The sequence below is a fragment of the Saimiri boliviensis genome, chromosome 14 (genome assembly GCF_048565385.1).
Source record: "Saimiri boliviensis isolate mSaiBol1 chromosome 14, mSaiBol1.pri, whole genome shotgun sequence".
Taxonomy (NCBI): Eukaryota; Metazoa; Chordata; class Mammalia; order Primates; family Cebidae; genus Saimiri; species Saimiri boliviensis.
Genome location: NC_133462.1, coordinates 80,096,175 through 80,111,876, shown reverse-complemented (window position 1 = coordinate 80,111,876; position 15,702 = coordinate 80,096,175). Strand labels below are relative to the sequence as shown.

At 46.4% G+C, this 15,702-nt stretch overlaps 1 protein-coding gene across 2 annotated transcripts in view; it reads right to left on the bottom strand.

The window, feature by feature from the left end:
* Positions 1 to 10,336, bottom strand: part of TRIM67 (tripartite motif containing 67) — a 50,710-nt gene extending 40,374 nt beyond the window's left edge. For both annotated transcript variants that reach the window (XM_003940775.4, XM_074385325.1), the window contains exon 1: positions 8,994 to 10,336. In XM_003940775.4, the coding sequence (XP_003940824.1) occupies positions 8,994 to 10,037 (1,044 nt within the window). In that variant the 5' untranslated portion in view covers positions 10,038 to 10,336. The remainder of the gene's footprint in view (positions 1 to 8,993) is intronic.
* Between the last annotated feature and the right edge of the window lie 5,366 nt (positions 10,337 to 15,702).

Below are 15,702 nucleotides of genomic sequence, written 5' to 3'. Positions count from 1 at the left end.
TTTTCTTTACCTCTCTGTTTCTGCCCCTTATCTATCTATTTTATTATGCTCCAAACTCACTGGCCCATTTCTGTCGTTTAAACACACCAGGTGTCACCTGCTCCTGGTTCTTGGCTCTTGCCTTCCCTGTGAAATGTGCTTTCTTCAGAACCATGCCAGGCTAGTTTTTTCTCACCCAGTCTTCAAATTGTAGCTTGAATACATCCGAGATTATTTTTCAACTTTCCTGCCAAAGACGTCTCCCTAAGTGCTACTCATATTTTAAAATACAGACAGGGTCTCACTATGTTGCCCTGGCTTGTTTTGAACTCCTGGTCTCAAGCAATCTTCCCGCCTCAGTCTCCCAAATTGTTAGGATTATAGGCGTGAGACACTGTGCCCGGCCCTGCCTAAGTATTTTTTTATCACATTGTTTTTACTTCCATCTTGGTATTTATCACTATCAGAAATTATCCAGCTTATTTATTTGTTTGTTTACTTGTTAATTTTCTTTCTCTTGCGACTAGATTTATGCTCTTTGGGGAAAGAAAATTCCATTGGTGGCCTCAGTGTTTAGAACTGTGCCGGATATGTTATACAGGCATTCAAGACGTCCTCATTGACTGAATGAGTAATTAGGTGAATTGAAGAAGAAATAATCATTAGCAGCATCAGCTCAGAAAAAGGATATGATGGTCAAGAGACAGCATCAGCATTTACATTTTAGTAAGTGATAGAGATGACTTTCAGTTGTGCTGCGCAGCTCAGCTGATAGGTAAAGCCAACTATAAGGCAACAAATAATTATCGAGTGAGGGAAAGTCTCAGTTCTTCATTTTACGAGGCTTGTCGTTTCTGAGTATTCATGGTTCACTGGTTTCCTGGTTTATAGGTATCACTCAGAATCAAACTACAATGAGGACTCGGGGAATAAGTAAATACAGGCGTGTGTCTAAATTTCCTAACACAACCTTGACCTAATTTTTTACAACTATGTGCTGTCCGGACAGATTTTAGACGTCATGTGACTATGGGCCAGCCTCTCCTTCTGGAGTGAGAGCTGGCAGGTGTCCACATCCCGTCTGATACGTCTGTCACTGAGGCCTCATCCACACTCCCGGGTTTCCGGATCCGAGCTCACCTTGCCCTGTCCTTGTGAATCCTTCCGCATACTCTCTCTCCTCCATATTGTGTCTCCTGTCTGTAGTCACTGTAGCCACATGTAAAATAGAGAGGGAGTGCTAGCATTCTCTCATGTCCCTTCCAGCGCCCAAACTCTTGCCTTGTTTGTCCTAAACGGGACACTGTAGCTCCCCTACCCCGTCCCCACCTTTGATTCCCTTTTCCTGCTGCCCCATTCCAGTTGAGTGAGAGGTTGTGCTCCATCTCAGTTCCCCCCAACCCCCCGCTTTTAAAAATAGCTGTCAGCTAACGCTTTATTTCTTCTACGCATAATTACTCTTCAGCTGATGCCATAGGAATCTGTTTTTGTTCAGATATACACATAGCATTCTGTTGCATTTTTACAGTTACTCAAAATGCGCAGTGAGGAACAATAAAGGGGGCTGTTTTTGTTTGCTTTTAGAGTTGGGGTCTTGCTTATTGCCCAGGCTAGAGTGCAGTGGTGCAATCATGGCACACCACAGCCTCAGACTCCTGGGCTCAATCATTCCTTCTGCCTCAGCCTCCCAAGTAGCTAGGACTACCCTGGCTAACGTTTTAATTTTTTTATACAGAAGCAGTCTCTCTCTGTTGGCTAGTCTAGTCTCAAACTCTTGGCCTCAAGCAATTCCCCCGCCTCCACCTTCCAAAGTGCTGGGATTACAGGCATGAACCACCATGCTTTTTTTTGCAAAATCATTTCACATCTTGCTGTGCAAGTTTAGCAAGCCCCTTCTCCTCAAGTTTCCTCATCTGCAAAATGAGGAGGTTGCAATTTATAATCTCTCTGTTAGAAAACAGCAGACCCTAGAAAACAAACATTTTTAAACCCTCAGTTTCCTGTCAAGAACTTTGCAGAAGGAAATTCCAAACCGGGAGGAAGGAATTTGCTAAAGCCCCCTCCCAATGCCTGTCTGGATTCTCTGCTATCCCTTACGGCCCCTGGTTATGATTCTCATAACCTCCACCACTACCCAGGCAGCCCCTCCACCACTCCAAATGGCTAAAGAGTGGATAAAGCATTCTCTTTGCTGCTTTAGATAACTAAGACACATACTAATACGAAACCCAAGGTATAAACAGTTAATAGGTTTCTTTCAATCCCAGGAAAGCAGTGAAAGCAATTTCTTCAGAATTTCTTTCTCCTGAGACTCCTCTGCTCTAACTCAAGAGGACTCATATAGCTTTACAGACACTTCCCACCCCTTCGAGATTCCTGCCAATCTCTGGGCCAGGTGATTTTGGAGCACCACATGGTTTCCCAGTATCCAGCGTTTGTGTAACCTAAAAATCCTGACTGGTGCCCAGGGTGATTAAATAAGACTCTAGTTAAAAGCTCTCAGACCCCCTAGAGAGGACACATCCACTTCTCAGATGTAAAATAGAGAGGGAGTGCTATGGGCCTAGCACCCTGAAGGTCTAAAAGCAGTCCCATTAGGGCATTTCAAACTTTAATGTACATGCAGATCACCTAGAATCTTGCTAAAACGCAAATCCTGAGTTAGCAGGACTGTTTGAGATTCAAAATTCTGCATTTTCAATGAGCTCCCAGGTGATGCTGATGTTGCAGGGGGGAGGACCACACTTTGAGTAACAAGGTTACAATTTACAGGTCACCAAATTATTTTCTATTAAGGGCCAGATAGTAAATAATTTCAGTTTTAGAGACCATATCATCTCTGTTGCCACCACTCAACTCTTCCAAAAGAAAATATGGCCAAAAGCAGCCATTGGCAGTAGTAAATAAATGAGTGTGGCCATATTTGAATAAAACTTTATTCACAAAAACAGGGAGTGGGTCACAGTTTGCTGACCCTTTCCCTGGTCTGTTTCAGAGATTAAGAGATCCCTCCCATCTAGAACATGCTATATTGTTGACTTCCACATGTAAGCTCCATCACCATGAATGTCTACGGGCATAAAAGTCCTTCCATTGCAGGCTAAAAATATAACAATACCTGTGTGACACAGTGACCACCACAGCAAACATCATGAAATATATTCATGAATAGTGACAGGAGGATTGTTCGTTCACAGTCTTTGAGGTTGTCTTGAATTTTTAAACCCTTGTATTTCTCTGTATAGTCTTCAAAGAGAAAATAAAGCAATTCAAGTTTGTGGATTCTTGCCTTCTTTTCTCAAACCCATTTTTTGTTTCCTAGATTTGTGTGACAAGGAAAGTATATTAAAAAGAAAAAAAAAATTTAAAGGAGTAACATAAGGGTTCTTTCTAATAGTTGTTCCTGAATTACTGACCTACTTGGAATTAAATCTAAGCATAGGTAAGGGTTACAGGCAAGGTGGTTTGAAGACAGTGGTGATGTTGGCAGCTTCTAGTTAGCGGGGGTCGGCTCATCTTTCCAAGGACCTGAGCAGATTTACCATTGGTTCTTAGCCATGCTGGGGCCGATGGGAGAGAAGCCAGCCTAGGCACTTCATTTCCCAGAACTTCAAAGTTGATAGAAGATTCAACTTCTCAAAAATCTAGGCTTCCAGGCCAGGTGCAGTAGCACATGCCTATAATCCCAGCACTTTGGGAGGCTGAGGCAGGTGGATCACCTGAGGTCAGGAGTTCGAGACCAGCCTGACCCACATGGTGAAACCCTGTCTCTACTAAAAGTACAAAAATTAGCCAGGTGTGGTGGCGCATGCCTGTATCCAGCTACTTGGGAGGCTGAGGCAGGAGAATTGCTTGAACCTGGGAGGCAGAGGTTGCAGTGAGCTGAGATGGCCCACCATTGAACAACAGTGGCAACTCTGGGCAACAAGAGCGAAAACTCTGTCTCAAAAAAAAAAAGTCGAAGGCTGGGTCGCACCTGTAATCCCAATACTTTGGGGGGCCGAGGCAGACAAATCACTTGAAGTCAGGGGTTCAAGACGAGTCTCGCCAACATGTCAAAACCCTGTCGCTACTAAAAATAATAATAATAAAAAACTTAGCCAGAGCTGGTGGTGGGCACCTATAATCCCAGCTACTCAGGAGAATGAGGCAGGAGAATCACTTGAATCCGGAAGGTGGAGGTTGCAGTGAGCTGAGATAGCACCACTGCACTCCACCCTGTGTAACAGAGCAAGACTCTGTCTCAAAAACTAAAAATAATAATAAAAAAAAATCTAGGGCTTCCACTCAGAATGAGAATGAGCATATTTCCATACCAAGTGTTCTGAAAGCCCTGGCGGACTCTGTTCAGATTGGACTCCAAACACTCTGCTTAAAGTTGGCAGTTAGTGTACAGTCATCAGCCATAGAATTGTAGATTTCAGACCTCATGGAAGATTTTTACCGAACATTGCTCCCTGCTTACATTTTTGCCTGCCCAACCCCACCCAAAATGTTTTAGGTAGGCCCCCAAAGTCTTGTCTTTTCACAGACCTTAAAATCCAAGAGGGTATAGTGAGTGATAGCTGTACATGTTAAACCAATTGTTGAGGGAAGATCCCAACTAGTAGTTAAAAATATGAAAATCTAGATACATGTCACCTTCTTTTTAAAAATAGTTCTAACAATAATGTAATGAAAATAGCAAACAATAACTACTGGAAAGAAGACAATCCACCTTATCATTTCTCCCTGTGGTCCCTGTTCACATGAATTTTTAATTGTTTACATAATTTTGTTATTGAAAAAGAAAGTAGGTGTCATCTTTATGAAAGGTAATTTGGAGACATTGATTGGATGTGGTAAAGTCAGGTATCCTTTGATACAGCAATTCCATATCTAGAAATGTAACCTGAGGAAATAATTAAGAGTGTAGGCATAGATTTAACTATCAAAATGTTTGTAACAGCAAAAGACAAAAACAACCCAAAGTTCAGTCTTAAGGTGTTGATGAAATAAAATATAACTGCTTCTGATGAAATGCCAGGCAGCCATCAGAAATGATGTACATTGGTCAGGTCAGTTGCTCACACCCACAGGCATGATCCTCGTGCTTTGGGAGGCCAAGGTGGGAGGATAGCTTGAGGCCAGGAGTTCAATCGAGACTGGCCTGGCCAACAGAGCAAGACCTTGGTTCTACAAAAAATTTTAAAATTAGCCAGGCATGGTGGTGGGGTGTGCCTGTAGTCTGAGCTACTTGGGAGGCTGAGGTGGGAGGATTGCTTGAGTGCAGGAAGTTGAGGCTACAGTGAGCTGTGATCACGGCACTGCACTCTAGTCTGGGCAACAAAGAGAGACCTTGTCTCAAAATATTTTTAAAAAAGATTTACAAATATTAAAATATTTTTACCTGTGCTTACAGTACAACTATGACTACATGTTCTTTGTCATGTATGTGTTATCCCTTTTAATAGAAGAAATATTTTCTCTGAGCCTTTAAAGCCTAACATACCCTTTTTACAAAATAAGGTAAGACAGAAGGCCGAGAAGCCACCTACCCTTTGGCAGAGCCTTAGGACATGGGAGTTGGCTGGATGCAGTGGCCCACACCTGTAATTCTAGCACTTTGGGAAGCCAAGGCAGGAAAATCACTTAAGGTCAGGAGTTGGAGACTAGCCTGGGCAATGTAGTAAGATCCCATCTCTTAACAAAAAAAAAAAAGACATTTGAGTGTCAAAAGTCCTGCCTTTCCTGCGTTTTCCAGGTCACACCCTCTCCCTTGCTTTTGTGAGGTGCTGACTCAGTTGGAATAGTACTTCTGGAGTATTGGTGAGATTTTCTTTTAAGACTCTTCTATTTGGCATGGTTCTCAAAGAACTCCAGAAGAAGAGCTTATCTATATGTAAAAAAAGAGTTATTCTATAACCTCAACTTAAGAATCAACTCCTACACATTTTAATTCAGAGTTGGCCATCTGCACCCAGCAGGTCAGAGTTCTCCCTGAAGCAGGAGTTACAGATGTTGACATCCTGTGTCACATCACACTGGGAAAGAACTATGCCACACAGTAACCCTTTTCTCTAGTTTCAGGAAAAACAAATTCTCATAATCAAGAAGCAAAAAACCCAAATGCTCTCCTTACAGTTACCCTTCCCTATCCCATCTTCACATCAGAAGCTCTTTGAAACAGTTAATCCTCTCCCAAGAAACATGTATAGAAATGTGTTTAGTCAAGCCCTAAAGTTTTTATACTGCTTTTAAAAGGTGGTAATCAATCATGTTTTAAAATAGATTTCAGTGTCACATATTTGTCTCTTTACTTAAGAATCACTAATCAGAAGGCAAGCTGCATTCACACCAATGAAAAATTAAAGCAAGGCTTTGCTGACAGCTTCTTTAATCACAGGAATGTTAGAGAAATATTGCTGTCCCAATTCTAGTTCTGGTGGTACAATGACGCTTTGTCAAGATTCTGAGATTTTTAGATAACAAGAACAACAAAATCCAGAGACTTTATGTTTTGCTGGAGAACTTAAATCACCAACAGTGGGAGTCTTAATGGAGTGTTCTAATTTTTCTTTCAAAAGTAGCCACCCTCACAGCATACATGCTGGTCTAGATGCCCAGCCACAAAGCAAGACCACCAGTGTTTGACCAGGGCTCCCCCATTTATCTTTTCTTTTGATCGTCAGTCCTCAGGTAAAATGCTCATAATAAGCACTCAGTAATTTCCCTTTCTGTAGAAATCAACGGCACCTGCTGAAGAGGACCAGCAGTGCTTCTGTTCGTTCTCGAAAACAGGTGTTCACAGAAGTATCTTGGAGTGTTCCTTCTGGATTTAGGAGGATGTCACAAAACTGAGATCCTGCATAGTCATATTCCCACAGCTTACACTGCCCACTGTATGGGGCAGATATCACATGTGCTTCCCACATTTTCTCATAACTTTGCAGTTGGCTGAGGATAGAAATTTTATGAAACTGCTGTTGACACCAAGCCAGGCATGACCAATGATTTTTCTTGTAGAACATTAGTTCTTGAAACCATAGTTCATTATCCAACTCAGTTTTCCATGTAAGACACTTAATTTCTCTTACAATTGCAAATTCTCACCTCAACTCTCTGGTTTCCACTCTTCACTAATTCTGAACATCTGAGTGGCAACACTCAGAATCAGTTTTGGTTCTCTAAGCTGTGAAGATTTAGCAGTTTGTGACATTTGATGTGAGCTTTGGAATCTGTACTTCTTGTCTTGGTAATTGGTCATAGCCTTTTTAATAAATAATTTATTTGTAAAATGATGTTTATTCACTTGAAAGATGAAATAAGCAAGATAGCTACAATTACTGTGAAGCAATATGCAATAAAATGTCACATGAATGATAACTAATTCAAGGCAACCATTCTGATTCAGCTCAGAGCTATTTTAGGACTCAGCATAAACACTACCAAAAGTTGCCAGCTCACGTTTTCGCCTGCTAACCAAGTAAATGAGGCCAGATGAGCACTCTTTGCTATGCCCTGTAGCTTTCTGTAAGTCCACTGGTTTTAAGTATTAGGACTATACAAATAAGCAGTAACATTTGATGTTATTTATTAATAATATTTAAGGTGCTGTGCTAGAGGCTAAATACACAGTATTATACTAAATCCTTACCACAATTGTCTAAGTTCAATATTTTTTCCTATGAATTTTAAACTGTGCCTAGACTTATATGGCTAGTAAATTGCAAGTCCTAAGATTTGGATACAAGTCTGTGTAACTATAGAGCAGGATTTCTCTCCAGAGCACTATTGACATTTGGGGCTGGATAATTGTTTTGGGGAGTTTTCCTGTGCACTGTTGAATGTTTTTCAGCTTCTCTGGCCTCTATCTACTAGATTCCAGTGGCACCCTGTGGTGTGACAAATGTCCCCAGACATTGCCAAATGTTGGGGAGGGGTGGGGTAAGGGGTGAAAATTGGACCCAGTTGAGAACTACTGCTCTAGAACTAGGGATTTGACTACATGTTTCTCTTTTTTTCTGTGTATTATGCAAATCCTCTTAAAGGTGGATTTCTAAAATGTTTCACATTTGTTTTTTCTAATTTTTTATTCTAAAATGTTAAATTATAGTAACAACATATGCTCATTATAGCAGATAATACTATAGAGTAACTATATATGAAGAGTAAATCTATATAGGAATGGTTAGTCCCTTAGTCTCTTCTTTCCCTCTCATCTGTGCTTACTTTCTGTTTATTTCCAGTTGGATGGTATGTGATAGCCTTGACCAATTATTTTATTTTCCTTCTCAATCCAAATATATATTTCTGGCAGGGCTGTTTGGAGACCTTTTGCCTCTTTGCGGTGAGGGTTTACTGGTAAGAGCACATGGAATGATTGGTGTCTGAAGTTCCAGAGGCGGTTAGGGGTCCGTCCCACAGGATTCTAACTCTGCCAGGCCTACCTCATTGACCTCTGGGGAAGTGAGTTCAGTTGCTTAGCTTTGGCCTTTGGATGGGAAATTTAGGTGAATGTTAGAAAAACCCACTCCAGTCTTGACTTGGGGTCTGATCGAGGACCTGACCAGGTTTTAATGGCTTCTCTCTTTCTGGCAGTATCAGATACAAGGACACATTGCCAGCCATAAATGGATGAGACTGGCAGAAGGGAAAAGACGATCCTGCATGCCTTAACTCAAAAGAGACCATCAAAGTAACTTATTAGTCAGACTTTGGGAGTAAAAGAGTCCTGTTTCTGAGTTTGGGGTGCCCTGTGCCTACATAAATCCTAAAACCTGAGGTGGGCGGGGACTTAGCAAGTCATCTTTCCACACCCCTCCCATCTCCAGCATCCAGTCCAGAGTACCTGGAGTTCCTTAGGTGTTTGTCAAATGACTATCTGATGGAATGAATGGCAAATGAGTAAGGTAATTTCTTCTTGACCCTTTGACTGACTTTCTGCCAGCTCTACAAGGGAGAGACCAAGAGCCTTTCTCCTTGTACCCTCTTCCCTGGCACCTGCACTCCCGCGTCCTGCCCGGTGGGCTCACCTTGTGCTGTTTCCACATGGCCCCCAGCGGCTTCACCTCGTGCTTGGTGTGCCGGCCCTCCTCCAGGCACAGATAGCACACAGGGGTTCGGCAGCTCACGCAGTACATGCTGTAGTTCTCCATTTCATGCTCCGGGCACGTGGGGAACTTGCGGGCCGTGCTGCCCCCAGACGCCCCGGCCCCGGTGCCTCCCGGGCTCTTGCAGCCCCCGCCTCCGCTGGGGGCGCCCTGGGTAGCGCTGGTGGGTGCAGAGGCTGCCTCGGTGGGCGCAGGCGGCGGCGGCGGCGGCTGCACCAGGCGATGCTTGGCGAAGGGTCCTCGGGATGGATGGCACTTGAGCTGGCAGGCAGAGCAGTAGAGGACGTCGCACTGCTCGCAGAGCGTGGCTGCTGGCTCTGGCGGGGTGCGGTCGCATAGCTGGCAGATGGCCACCGCCACGGCTGCGGACGCCCCCGGCACCCCCCCGCGGCCCTGCTGGTACCGCTGCACTATGGCCTCGAGCAGCCGGTTGCGCTGGAAGCCACGCAGGCCACGATGGTCCAAGGAGGCGCTGCGGTGGCACTGTGGGCACGTGATGGAGCTCGAAGACGAAGACAGCGAGGAGCAGGCGGCACCACGGGCCGCAGCGGCCGAGGAGCCGGGTGGTGCAGGCACCATGGGCAGCACACGAACCCCATTGGGGGACTTGAGGCTCGGGGTATAGGATCCGTAGCCGCTGTCTGTCTCGCTGTACAAGCTCAGCTTGTCCACGTGGTCTCCGCCACCTCCCGCACCGCCGCCGAGGCCGCCAGCTGCACTCCCGCCCGCACCGCTGCAGGCCAGGCCCGCCGCCGTGTCGTGCTCCAGAGAGGGAGCGGCAGCTGCGCCCGCGGGCAGCCCTGAGCTCCGGGAAAGCAGGAGCGGCTGGGGCAGGTGCTGTTCGCCGTCCGGGGTCTGCACTGCGATGGTGCGAGCACAAGGGAGGCAGACATTGTGGGAACAGGGCAGGATGATGGGCTCTCGAAACAGAGAACCACACACGGGACACTTCAGCTCTTCCTCCATCGCGGCGCCTGCTGCCTGCGCTGCTCTGCGCTGGGGATGAATGGCCGGAGCTCGGGAGACTGGCGGAGGATCAGAGTGGCGAGCTCCGGTGAGACGGCAGGCGGGGGCATCACACGGGCATGCCCACTTCACAGCCGAGGGGCACGCCCCTCTCTCTGTCCTGTAGCCACCGCCCTAGGATGACGGGGGTGGGGGCGAGAGAAGGGAGGGGGTCCTCACCTCCTGCCTGCGAGGCTTCTGCACCGGCGGCTTCAACCTGCGGCCAGAGTCTGGAGTGGGTCGGCTGCCCTCGCGGTGGCCTGCGAGGAGCTCTAGGTGATGAATCAGCACCAGCGCCGCCGCCGGCCGCAGCGCGCGCCTCCTCTCCACTCCAGGACCAGCGGCCGGGCTGCTGTGCGCTCGCTGCTGCAGCCCCTGGCTCCGGTGGGCGGCCACCCCGAGGCCCCCTTTTTGCCCCCGCCCGGCTCCTTATTGGGGTGATCGGTAGGTGAGCAGGCAGGTGCGAAGGCCGCTCAGCTGCGGGGCTGGGATCAGCACCACGAGGCGGCGGACAGCGCCCCGGAGCCGAAGGTGGGGCGGCAGCTGCCGGCTCGCCAACCCCTGGGCAGCCACCAGCCGGGTCGCTGGGGCCGCGGCCACCTTGGCGGGACCCGACCCGCCCGGAGACAGCCGCTCGCCTTCCTGCTTGGTGGCGGCGGGCGTCGGCTGACTGCGCCCTCGGGCTGCCTCCCTGCAGCCGGGATTGACCCGCTTCCCTGGTTCCCAGCTGCTGCTCCTGCGGCGCCTCTGACCTTGGCCGCGCGACGCTGCAGCCGGCGGGCGGAGGGCGAGCGCCAGGCTGGCTCGGGAATCCCTTCCCCGCCTCCCTCCCGCAGCTGCCGCCGCCTCCCCGTGCGGCGCGCCGAGGAGTTGTAATTTCCAGAGCAGAGTAATGGGGAAGAGGGGGGAGGAGGCTTCAGCTCAGCGAATAAGGGCTCGCCTCTTGCTGCTAGGGAATCAAGGGGCAATTTTAAGGGTTTTGCAGAGAGGATCATCTTTAATGACAATCCATTATTTGGATGGAGATTGCATCTTGAATTAGTACAATGCCCTGCCCCGCCACACCCCTGTCATCGTCTCCCTGGGCCACTCCAGTTCCACCCCCACCCCCAACCCACCGCCATAGAAGGGGGAAAACAGGGTCCTAAAAAGCCAATCGTTTAGAAATGGATAGGCAACCTGGCCTGACAGTCGCTTTTTAAAACTATCACAAAGAAAAAGAAAAGCAAGTCACAAAATGTCGGGCAGCCTTAAGTCCAAGGGTGAGGTTTTATTTATGAATTGAACCACAAGCCATTTTGTCTCTTCGTTTCAACCAAGGGTGCTCATCCGCGCTCCAGGTCAACCGTGTGCACCGAATGAGTGAGGACACTCGGTGCGGCTCACAAAATGGGGCTTCCTGGAGAAAGGCGAGAGCGCGCTCGGGTACGCTCCTGGGAACCGAGTGTCCCCCGACCCAGCCCTACCCGCTGCGGATGTGGCGGTGTGCCGCAGGCGGGAAGGCGGCAAGCGGGGACGTTCCTTTTATGAATGGAAAAATCTTCACATTCTCCAACGCCAGCCACTAGCGGCGGGAACAGCTTCCCACCCGCGGCCCCGGCTGTTTGGTCTGCTGGGCTGTTCTTCCCCGCTGCTGCCGAGGGAAGGCTGGGTGGGGGAGGCAGAGGTGGGTGGGGAGAGCAGAAGGAAGCGCTGGCAGCGCAGCCGGCTCTGTCTACAGAAGTTTCACGCTGGCATGTAACAGATACAGATTAGGAAATCGTTTATTTAACAACGATATGAATATTGAAGTCACGCCTCCTCCCGTTCCCAGGTTCTCTCGTGCTCCAAACAAAGACTAAAGACCGGAGGAGTCGCAGCGCTAGACGAAGGCCCAGGCTTCTGCTGGTCCCCGGGTGAGGAGAGGCAGGCTGGCCGGGTCAGGCAGTGGGAAGTTGCAGCCTGCGCTGGGGCTCAGGACAAGCGTCTAGGGGACAGGAACCCCTGCAGGGGGACCCCTGTGGAGGGGCGTGGCAACGCGCTCCTGACAGCAGCACGAAGGTCCAGAGCCTTGGAAGTCAGGACGCCTCGGGACCACTGGGCTCACTCAGCAGCTCGCTTAAGACTTTCCTACGCTCGGATCCTAAACTGCCAAATGAATATTGTCATAATACTCATGTCTGAGAACTAAATGAGCTAGTTGTAAATACAGACGACGTATCCTACTTTCTGTTTTTGTTGTGGGGGGCGGCAGTCGGGGGGTCTCTCACTCATTTGCCCAGGCTGGAGTGCAGCGGCGCGATCATAGCTCACTATAGCCTCCAACTCCTGGGCACAAAAGATCCTCCTACCTCAGCTTCCCAAGTAGCTGGGACTACAGGCCTGTGCCACCACACCAGGCTGTGTTTTAAAATCCTACGAATCTTCAGTTTGGCTTTGCAGCTTGCTTCCAGTTTGTGTTAAAGTTGAAAAGCAGGCCAAGCTAAGGCCAGATAGAGCATCTCACAGCATTAAGAGATTTGACTCTACTTCCCCTCAGCTAGGGGGCTTGGGGCAATTATCTAAACTGTAGCCACAGATGGGAAATGGTAACAATCCTGTTAACCTGCCTTGTGTAGATAACCAGCCACAATGAGCTGGATCCTGCCTGCAAGTCTCAGCTAAGCCTTCTAGAAAGGTGCTATGGAATCTACAGTGCCATGTCAGAGATGCAGTTGTATGGGTAGGTCTGTAATTGAATGCACTTAAAGATGCATCTCTGTGACCCTAGCAAGTGCCATCATTCATGCGGGCTCAGCCCAGCCTCCTGGTGCCCACAAGGGAAGTCATAACCTCTTACGGTTCTACTGTGAACAGGTCTGTCACAGGCCAGTAGTCACGCCTGAGGTCCAGTCTGCTTTGTCATTTTCAGACCAAAACAAATTGCTTGGGGGTAGGGGTGTCATCCTGGAGGGGTGTTTAACTCCTTTCCTGTACAGAAGGACTTCGTTCGAGCACTCCTTCACTCAGGCTGAGTGAGGTTTTGTTTTCCATGGGGAAGAGGTGATCTAGTACATCAGAATTCTACACTTGTGCATTTCTCATGCACTCTTGTCACCTAAATAACAAAGAGAGAGGCTCTCTGAAAGAAAAGAGGTTTATTTGGGGGGAAAAGTACTGCAATGGAAAGATGCCTGCCATAGTAAACTCCGTGTGTATTCAGGGAGGTAACAAGACAGAGGTTTTTAAAAAGAAAAAAATGAGGAAGATTGCATAATTGTTTTGAAATAAGTATCCTTGGCTACAAATTATCAGTAACAGGGGTGATGCCAGTCTAAGGCTGGACAGGCAGTTGCTGGGCAGATGTCCTGACAGAAGTGTTTTTTGGTGTAACATTGTGATGCCTCTGTGCAAGGTTGTAGGTTTTGAAGTCTTTTGTGATCGTTTTTGATACGAGGCATTTATGCATAAAAACTCTCCCTTCGTGGCTCTATTTATCAGAGGTTTTTTTTTTCATTAGTGACTCCATTTTGATTCTGACAGCTTTCACACTCAATCCCCATCACCTCAATTCCACAACATAAGTCAGCTTACCCTTGCACTGTACTGTTGCTAAGGCATTGTGCATTTGGGGGATTAACATCCTACCACTCCTTTGTTTGAATGACCCCAAAATTGAATGATATTTGAACTGAAGTTACAAAGCTAGCTTCAATGCTTCCCTGTATATAATCATAATTGCTAACAATTGTCAATGTCCTCCATAAAAAGTCCTCTTTCCGTCTCAACTGTGCCATGAACCATATGAATATGGATAAATCATTTTATTTCTCTGGACGTCTGTTTTTCCCTGTTATAAACTTTGGGGATAAAATTCATTGAACTTCAAATTTCCTTCTGGGGCCAGGCACAGTGGCTCACGCCTGTAATCCCAGCACTTTGGGAGGTAGAGGTGGGTGGATCACAAGGTCAGGAGATTTACCAGCCTGGCCAATACGGTGAAACCCCGTGTCTACTAAAAATAGAAAAATTGACCAGGCATGATGGCACATGCCTGTAATCCCAGCTACTTGGGAGGCTGAGACACGAGAATCACCTGAACCCAGGGGGCAGAGGTTGCAATGAGCTGAGATAGCACCACTGCACTCCAGCCTGGGTGACAGAGTGAGACCCCTGCCTAAAAAAAAAAAAAAAAAGAAAGAAAGAAAGAAAAAAGAAAAGAAAAAGAAAAAAAAGAATGATATATCTTCCCTTAAAAAAATGACTCTCATGAAAAAGTTTGATCCCAAAATTGAATGACATATTCTTTTGTTTTTTCAAGTCACTAGTATATTGTTAAAGGCTGGGCTGTGTGGTGGGTGAGGTGAGTAATAATATTTGAATTGTAACACTTAACAGTGTAGAAAGAGAATCTCATTTAATCTTCACAACAACTCTGGGAATTAGGCATCACTACATTTCCTCAATTTTAAGATGTATATATGTTTCCATTTTAATGTTGCTGAAATAAAATTGTATACCACAATTGACACAAACTTCCTACTGTTACCTTGAAATTCTTATTAAACTGAGGGTGCATCTTATCATCACTGGGACTCATGGAAAGTACATTAGTAATTAAAACTCCACAATCTACAGCCATGAAGGCAGAGAAAAACAGACTCTGCCATGAGTTACTTTGGATAATGTACTTCAGGATGGTTTTTGCACTTAAGTGTCCCAGAAACACTCAAGAGGCAGACTAATGTAACTTCTCCTCCAGAAAAAGCACAAATCTGTTAAATAATTTACTCCAGCTAACACAGCAAGTTAGAAGTAAATCAATCTGCATTCCTTTCAGAACCCTTTGAATTTCAAGCATGAAGTAGAATGGAATTTAAGGCTTTATCAGCTAAAATCAGATGCTGTAATAGCAAGTATAAGAATCTCTAAAACAAAATTTTAAATAAAAGCTTATGATATTTTTTCTTTTAGTTTTTTGGGTTTTTTAACAGTTTAGGTGAATTCAGGAAATTCTAGAGAAATCTACAGACCAGAAGCCATCTGGTCTAAAGTAGTCTGCATTTAACTCAAAGAAAGTGACCATATCCACATCTATGTATAGTGTGCCAAAGCATCTCTGCAGCAAAGTTAATGAGGAACAATTATCACTAACAACATAAAGCACTCTTCCCAGGGTGTGTAATTGGCTTCTTTTCCAGAAAACAGTTTCTATTGAGTAATCTTAAAATCGAGCCACTTTTCCCTTCAAACATCCTTGATTGGTGCTTAAACCTTCTGTTTTAATTTCTGAATACCAAATGATGACCACCCCCTTCTAATTCCAAGACTCATCTTCTGTACAGATCAAGTGATCTGGTCTTAGAAAGCCTGCTTTTGTCTTACAGCATCTTTTGCAAGCAAAAGAATTTAAAATCAAATCCCAGATGAAGAAAATTGATTTCAATTTATAGGGTTCTTTATATACCCAGGGTATCTCTGGAATGCATGAAAACTAATACTATTACCACAAAAGCAATTTTTGGTACTTCCCTCTGGTTACATATTTCAGCTATAAGAATTGCAATAGTTTGACCAGGCCTGGTGGCTCACGCCTGTAACCCAAGCACTTTGGAGGCCAAGGCAGGCGGATCGCCTGAGGTTGGGAGTTCAAGACCAGCCTCATCAA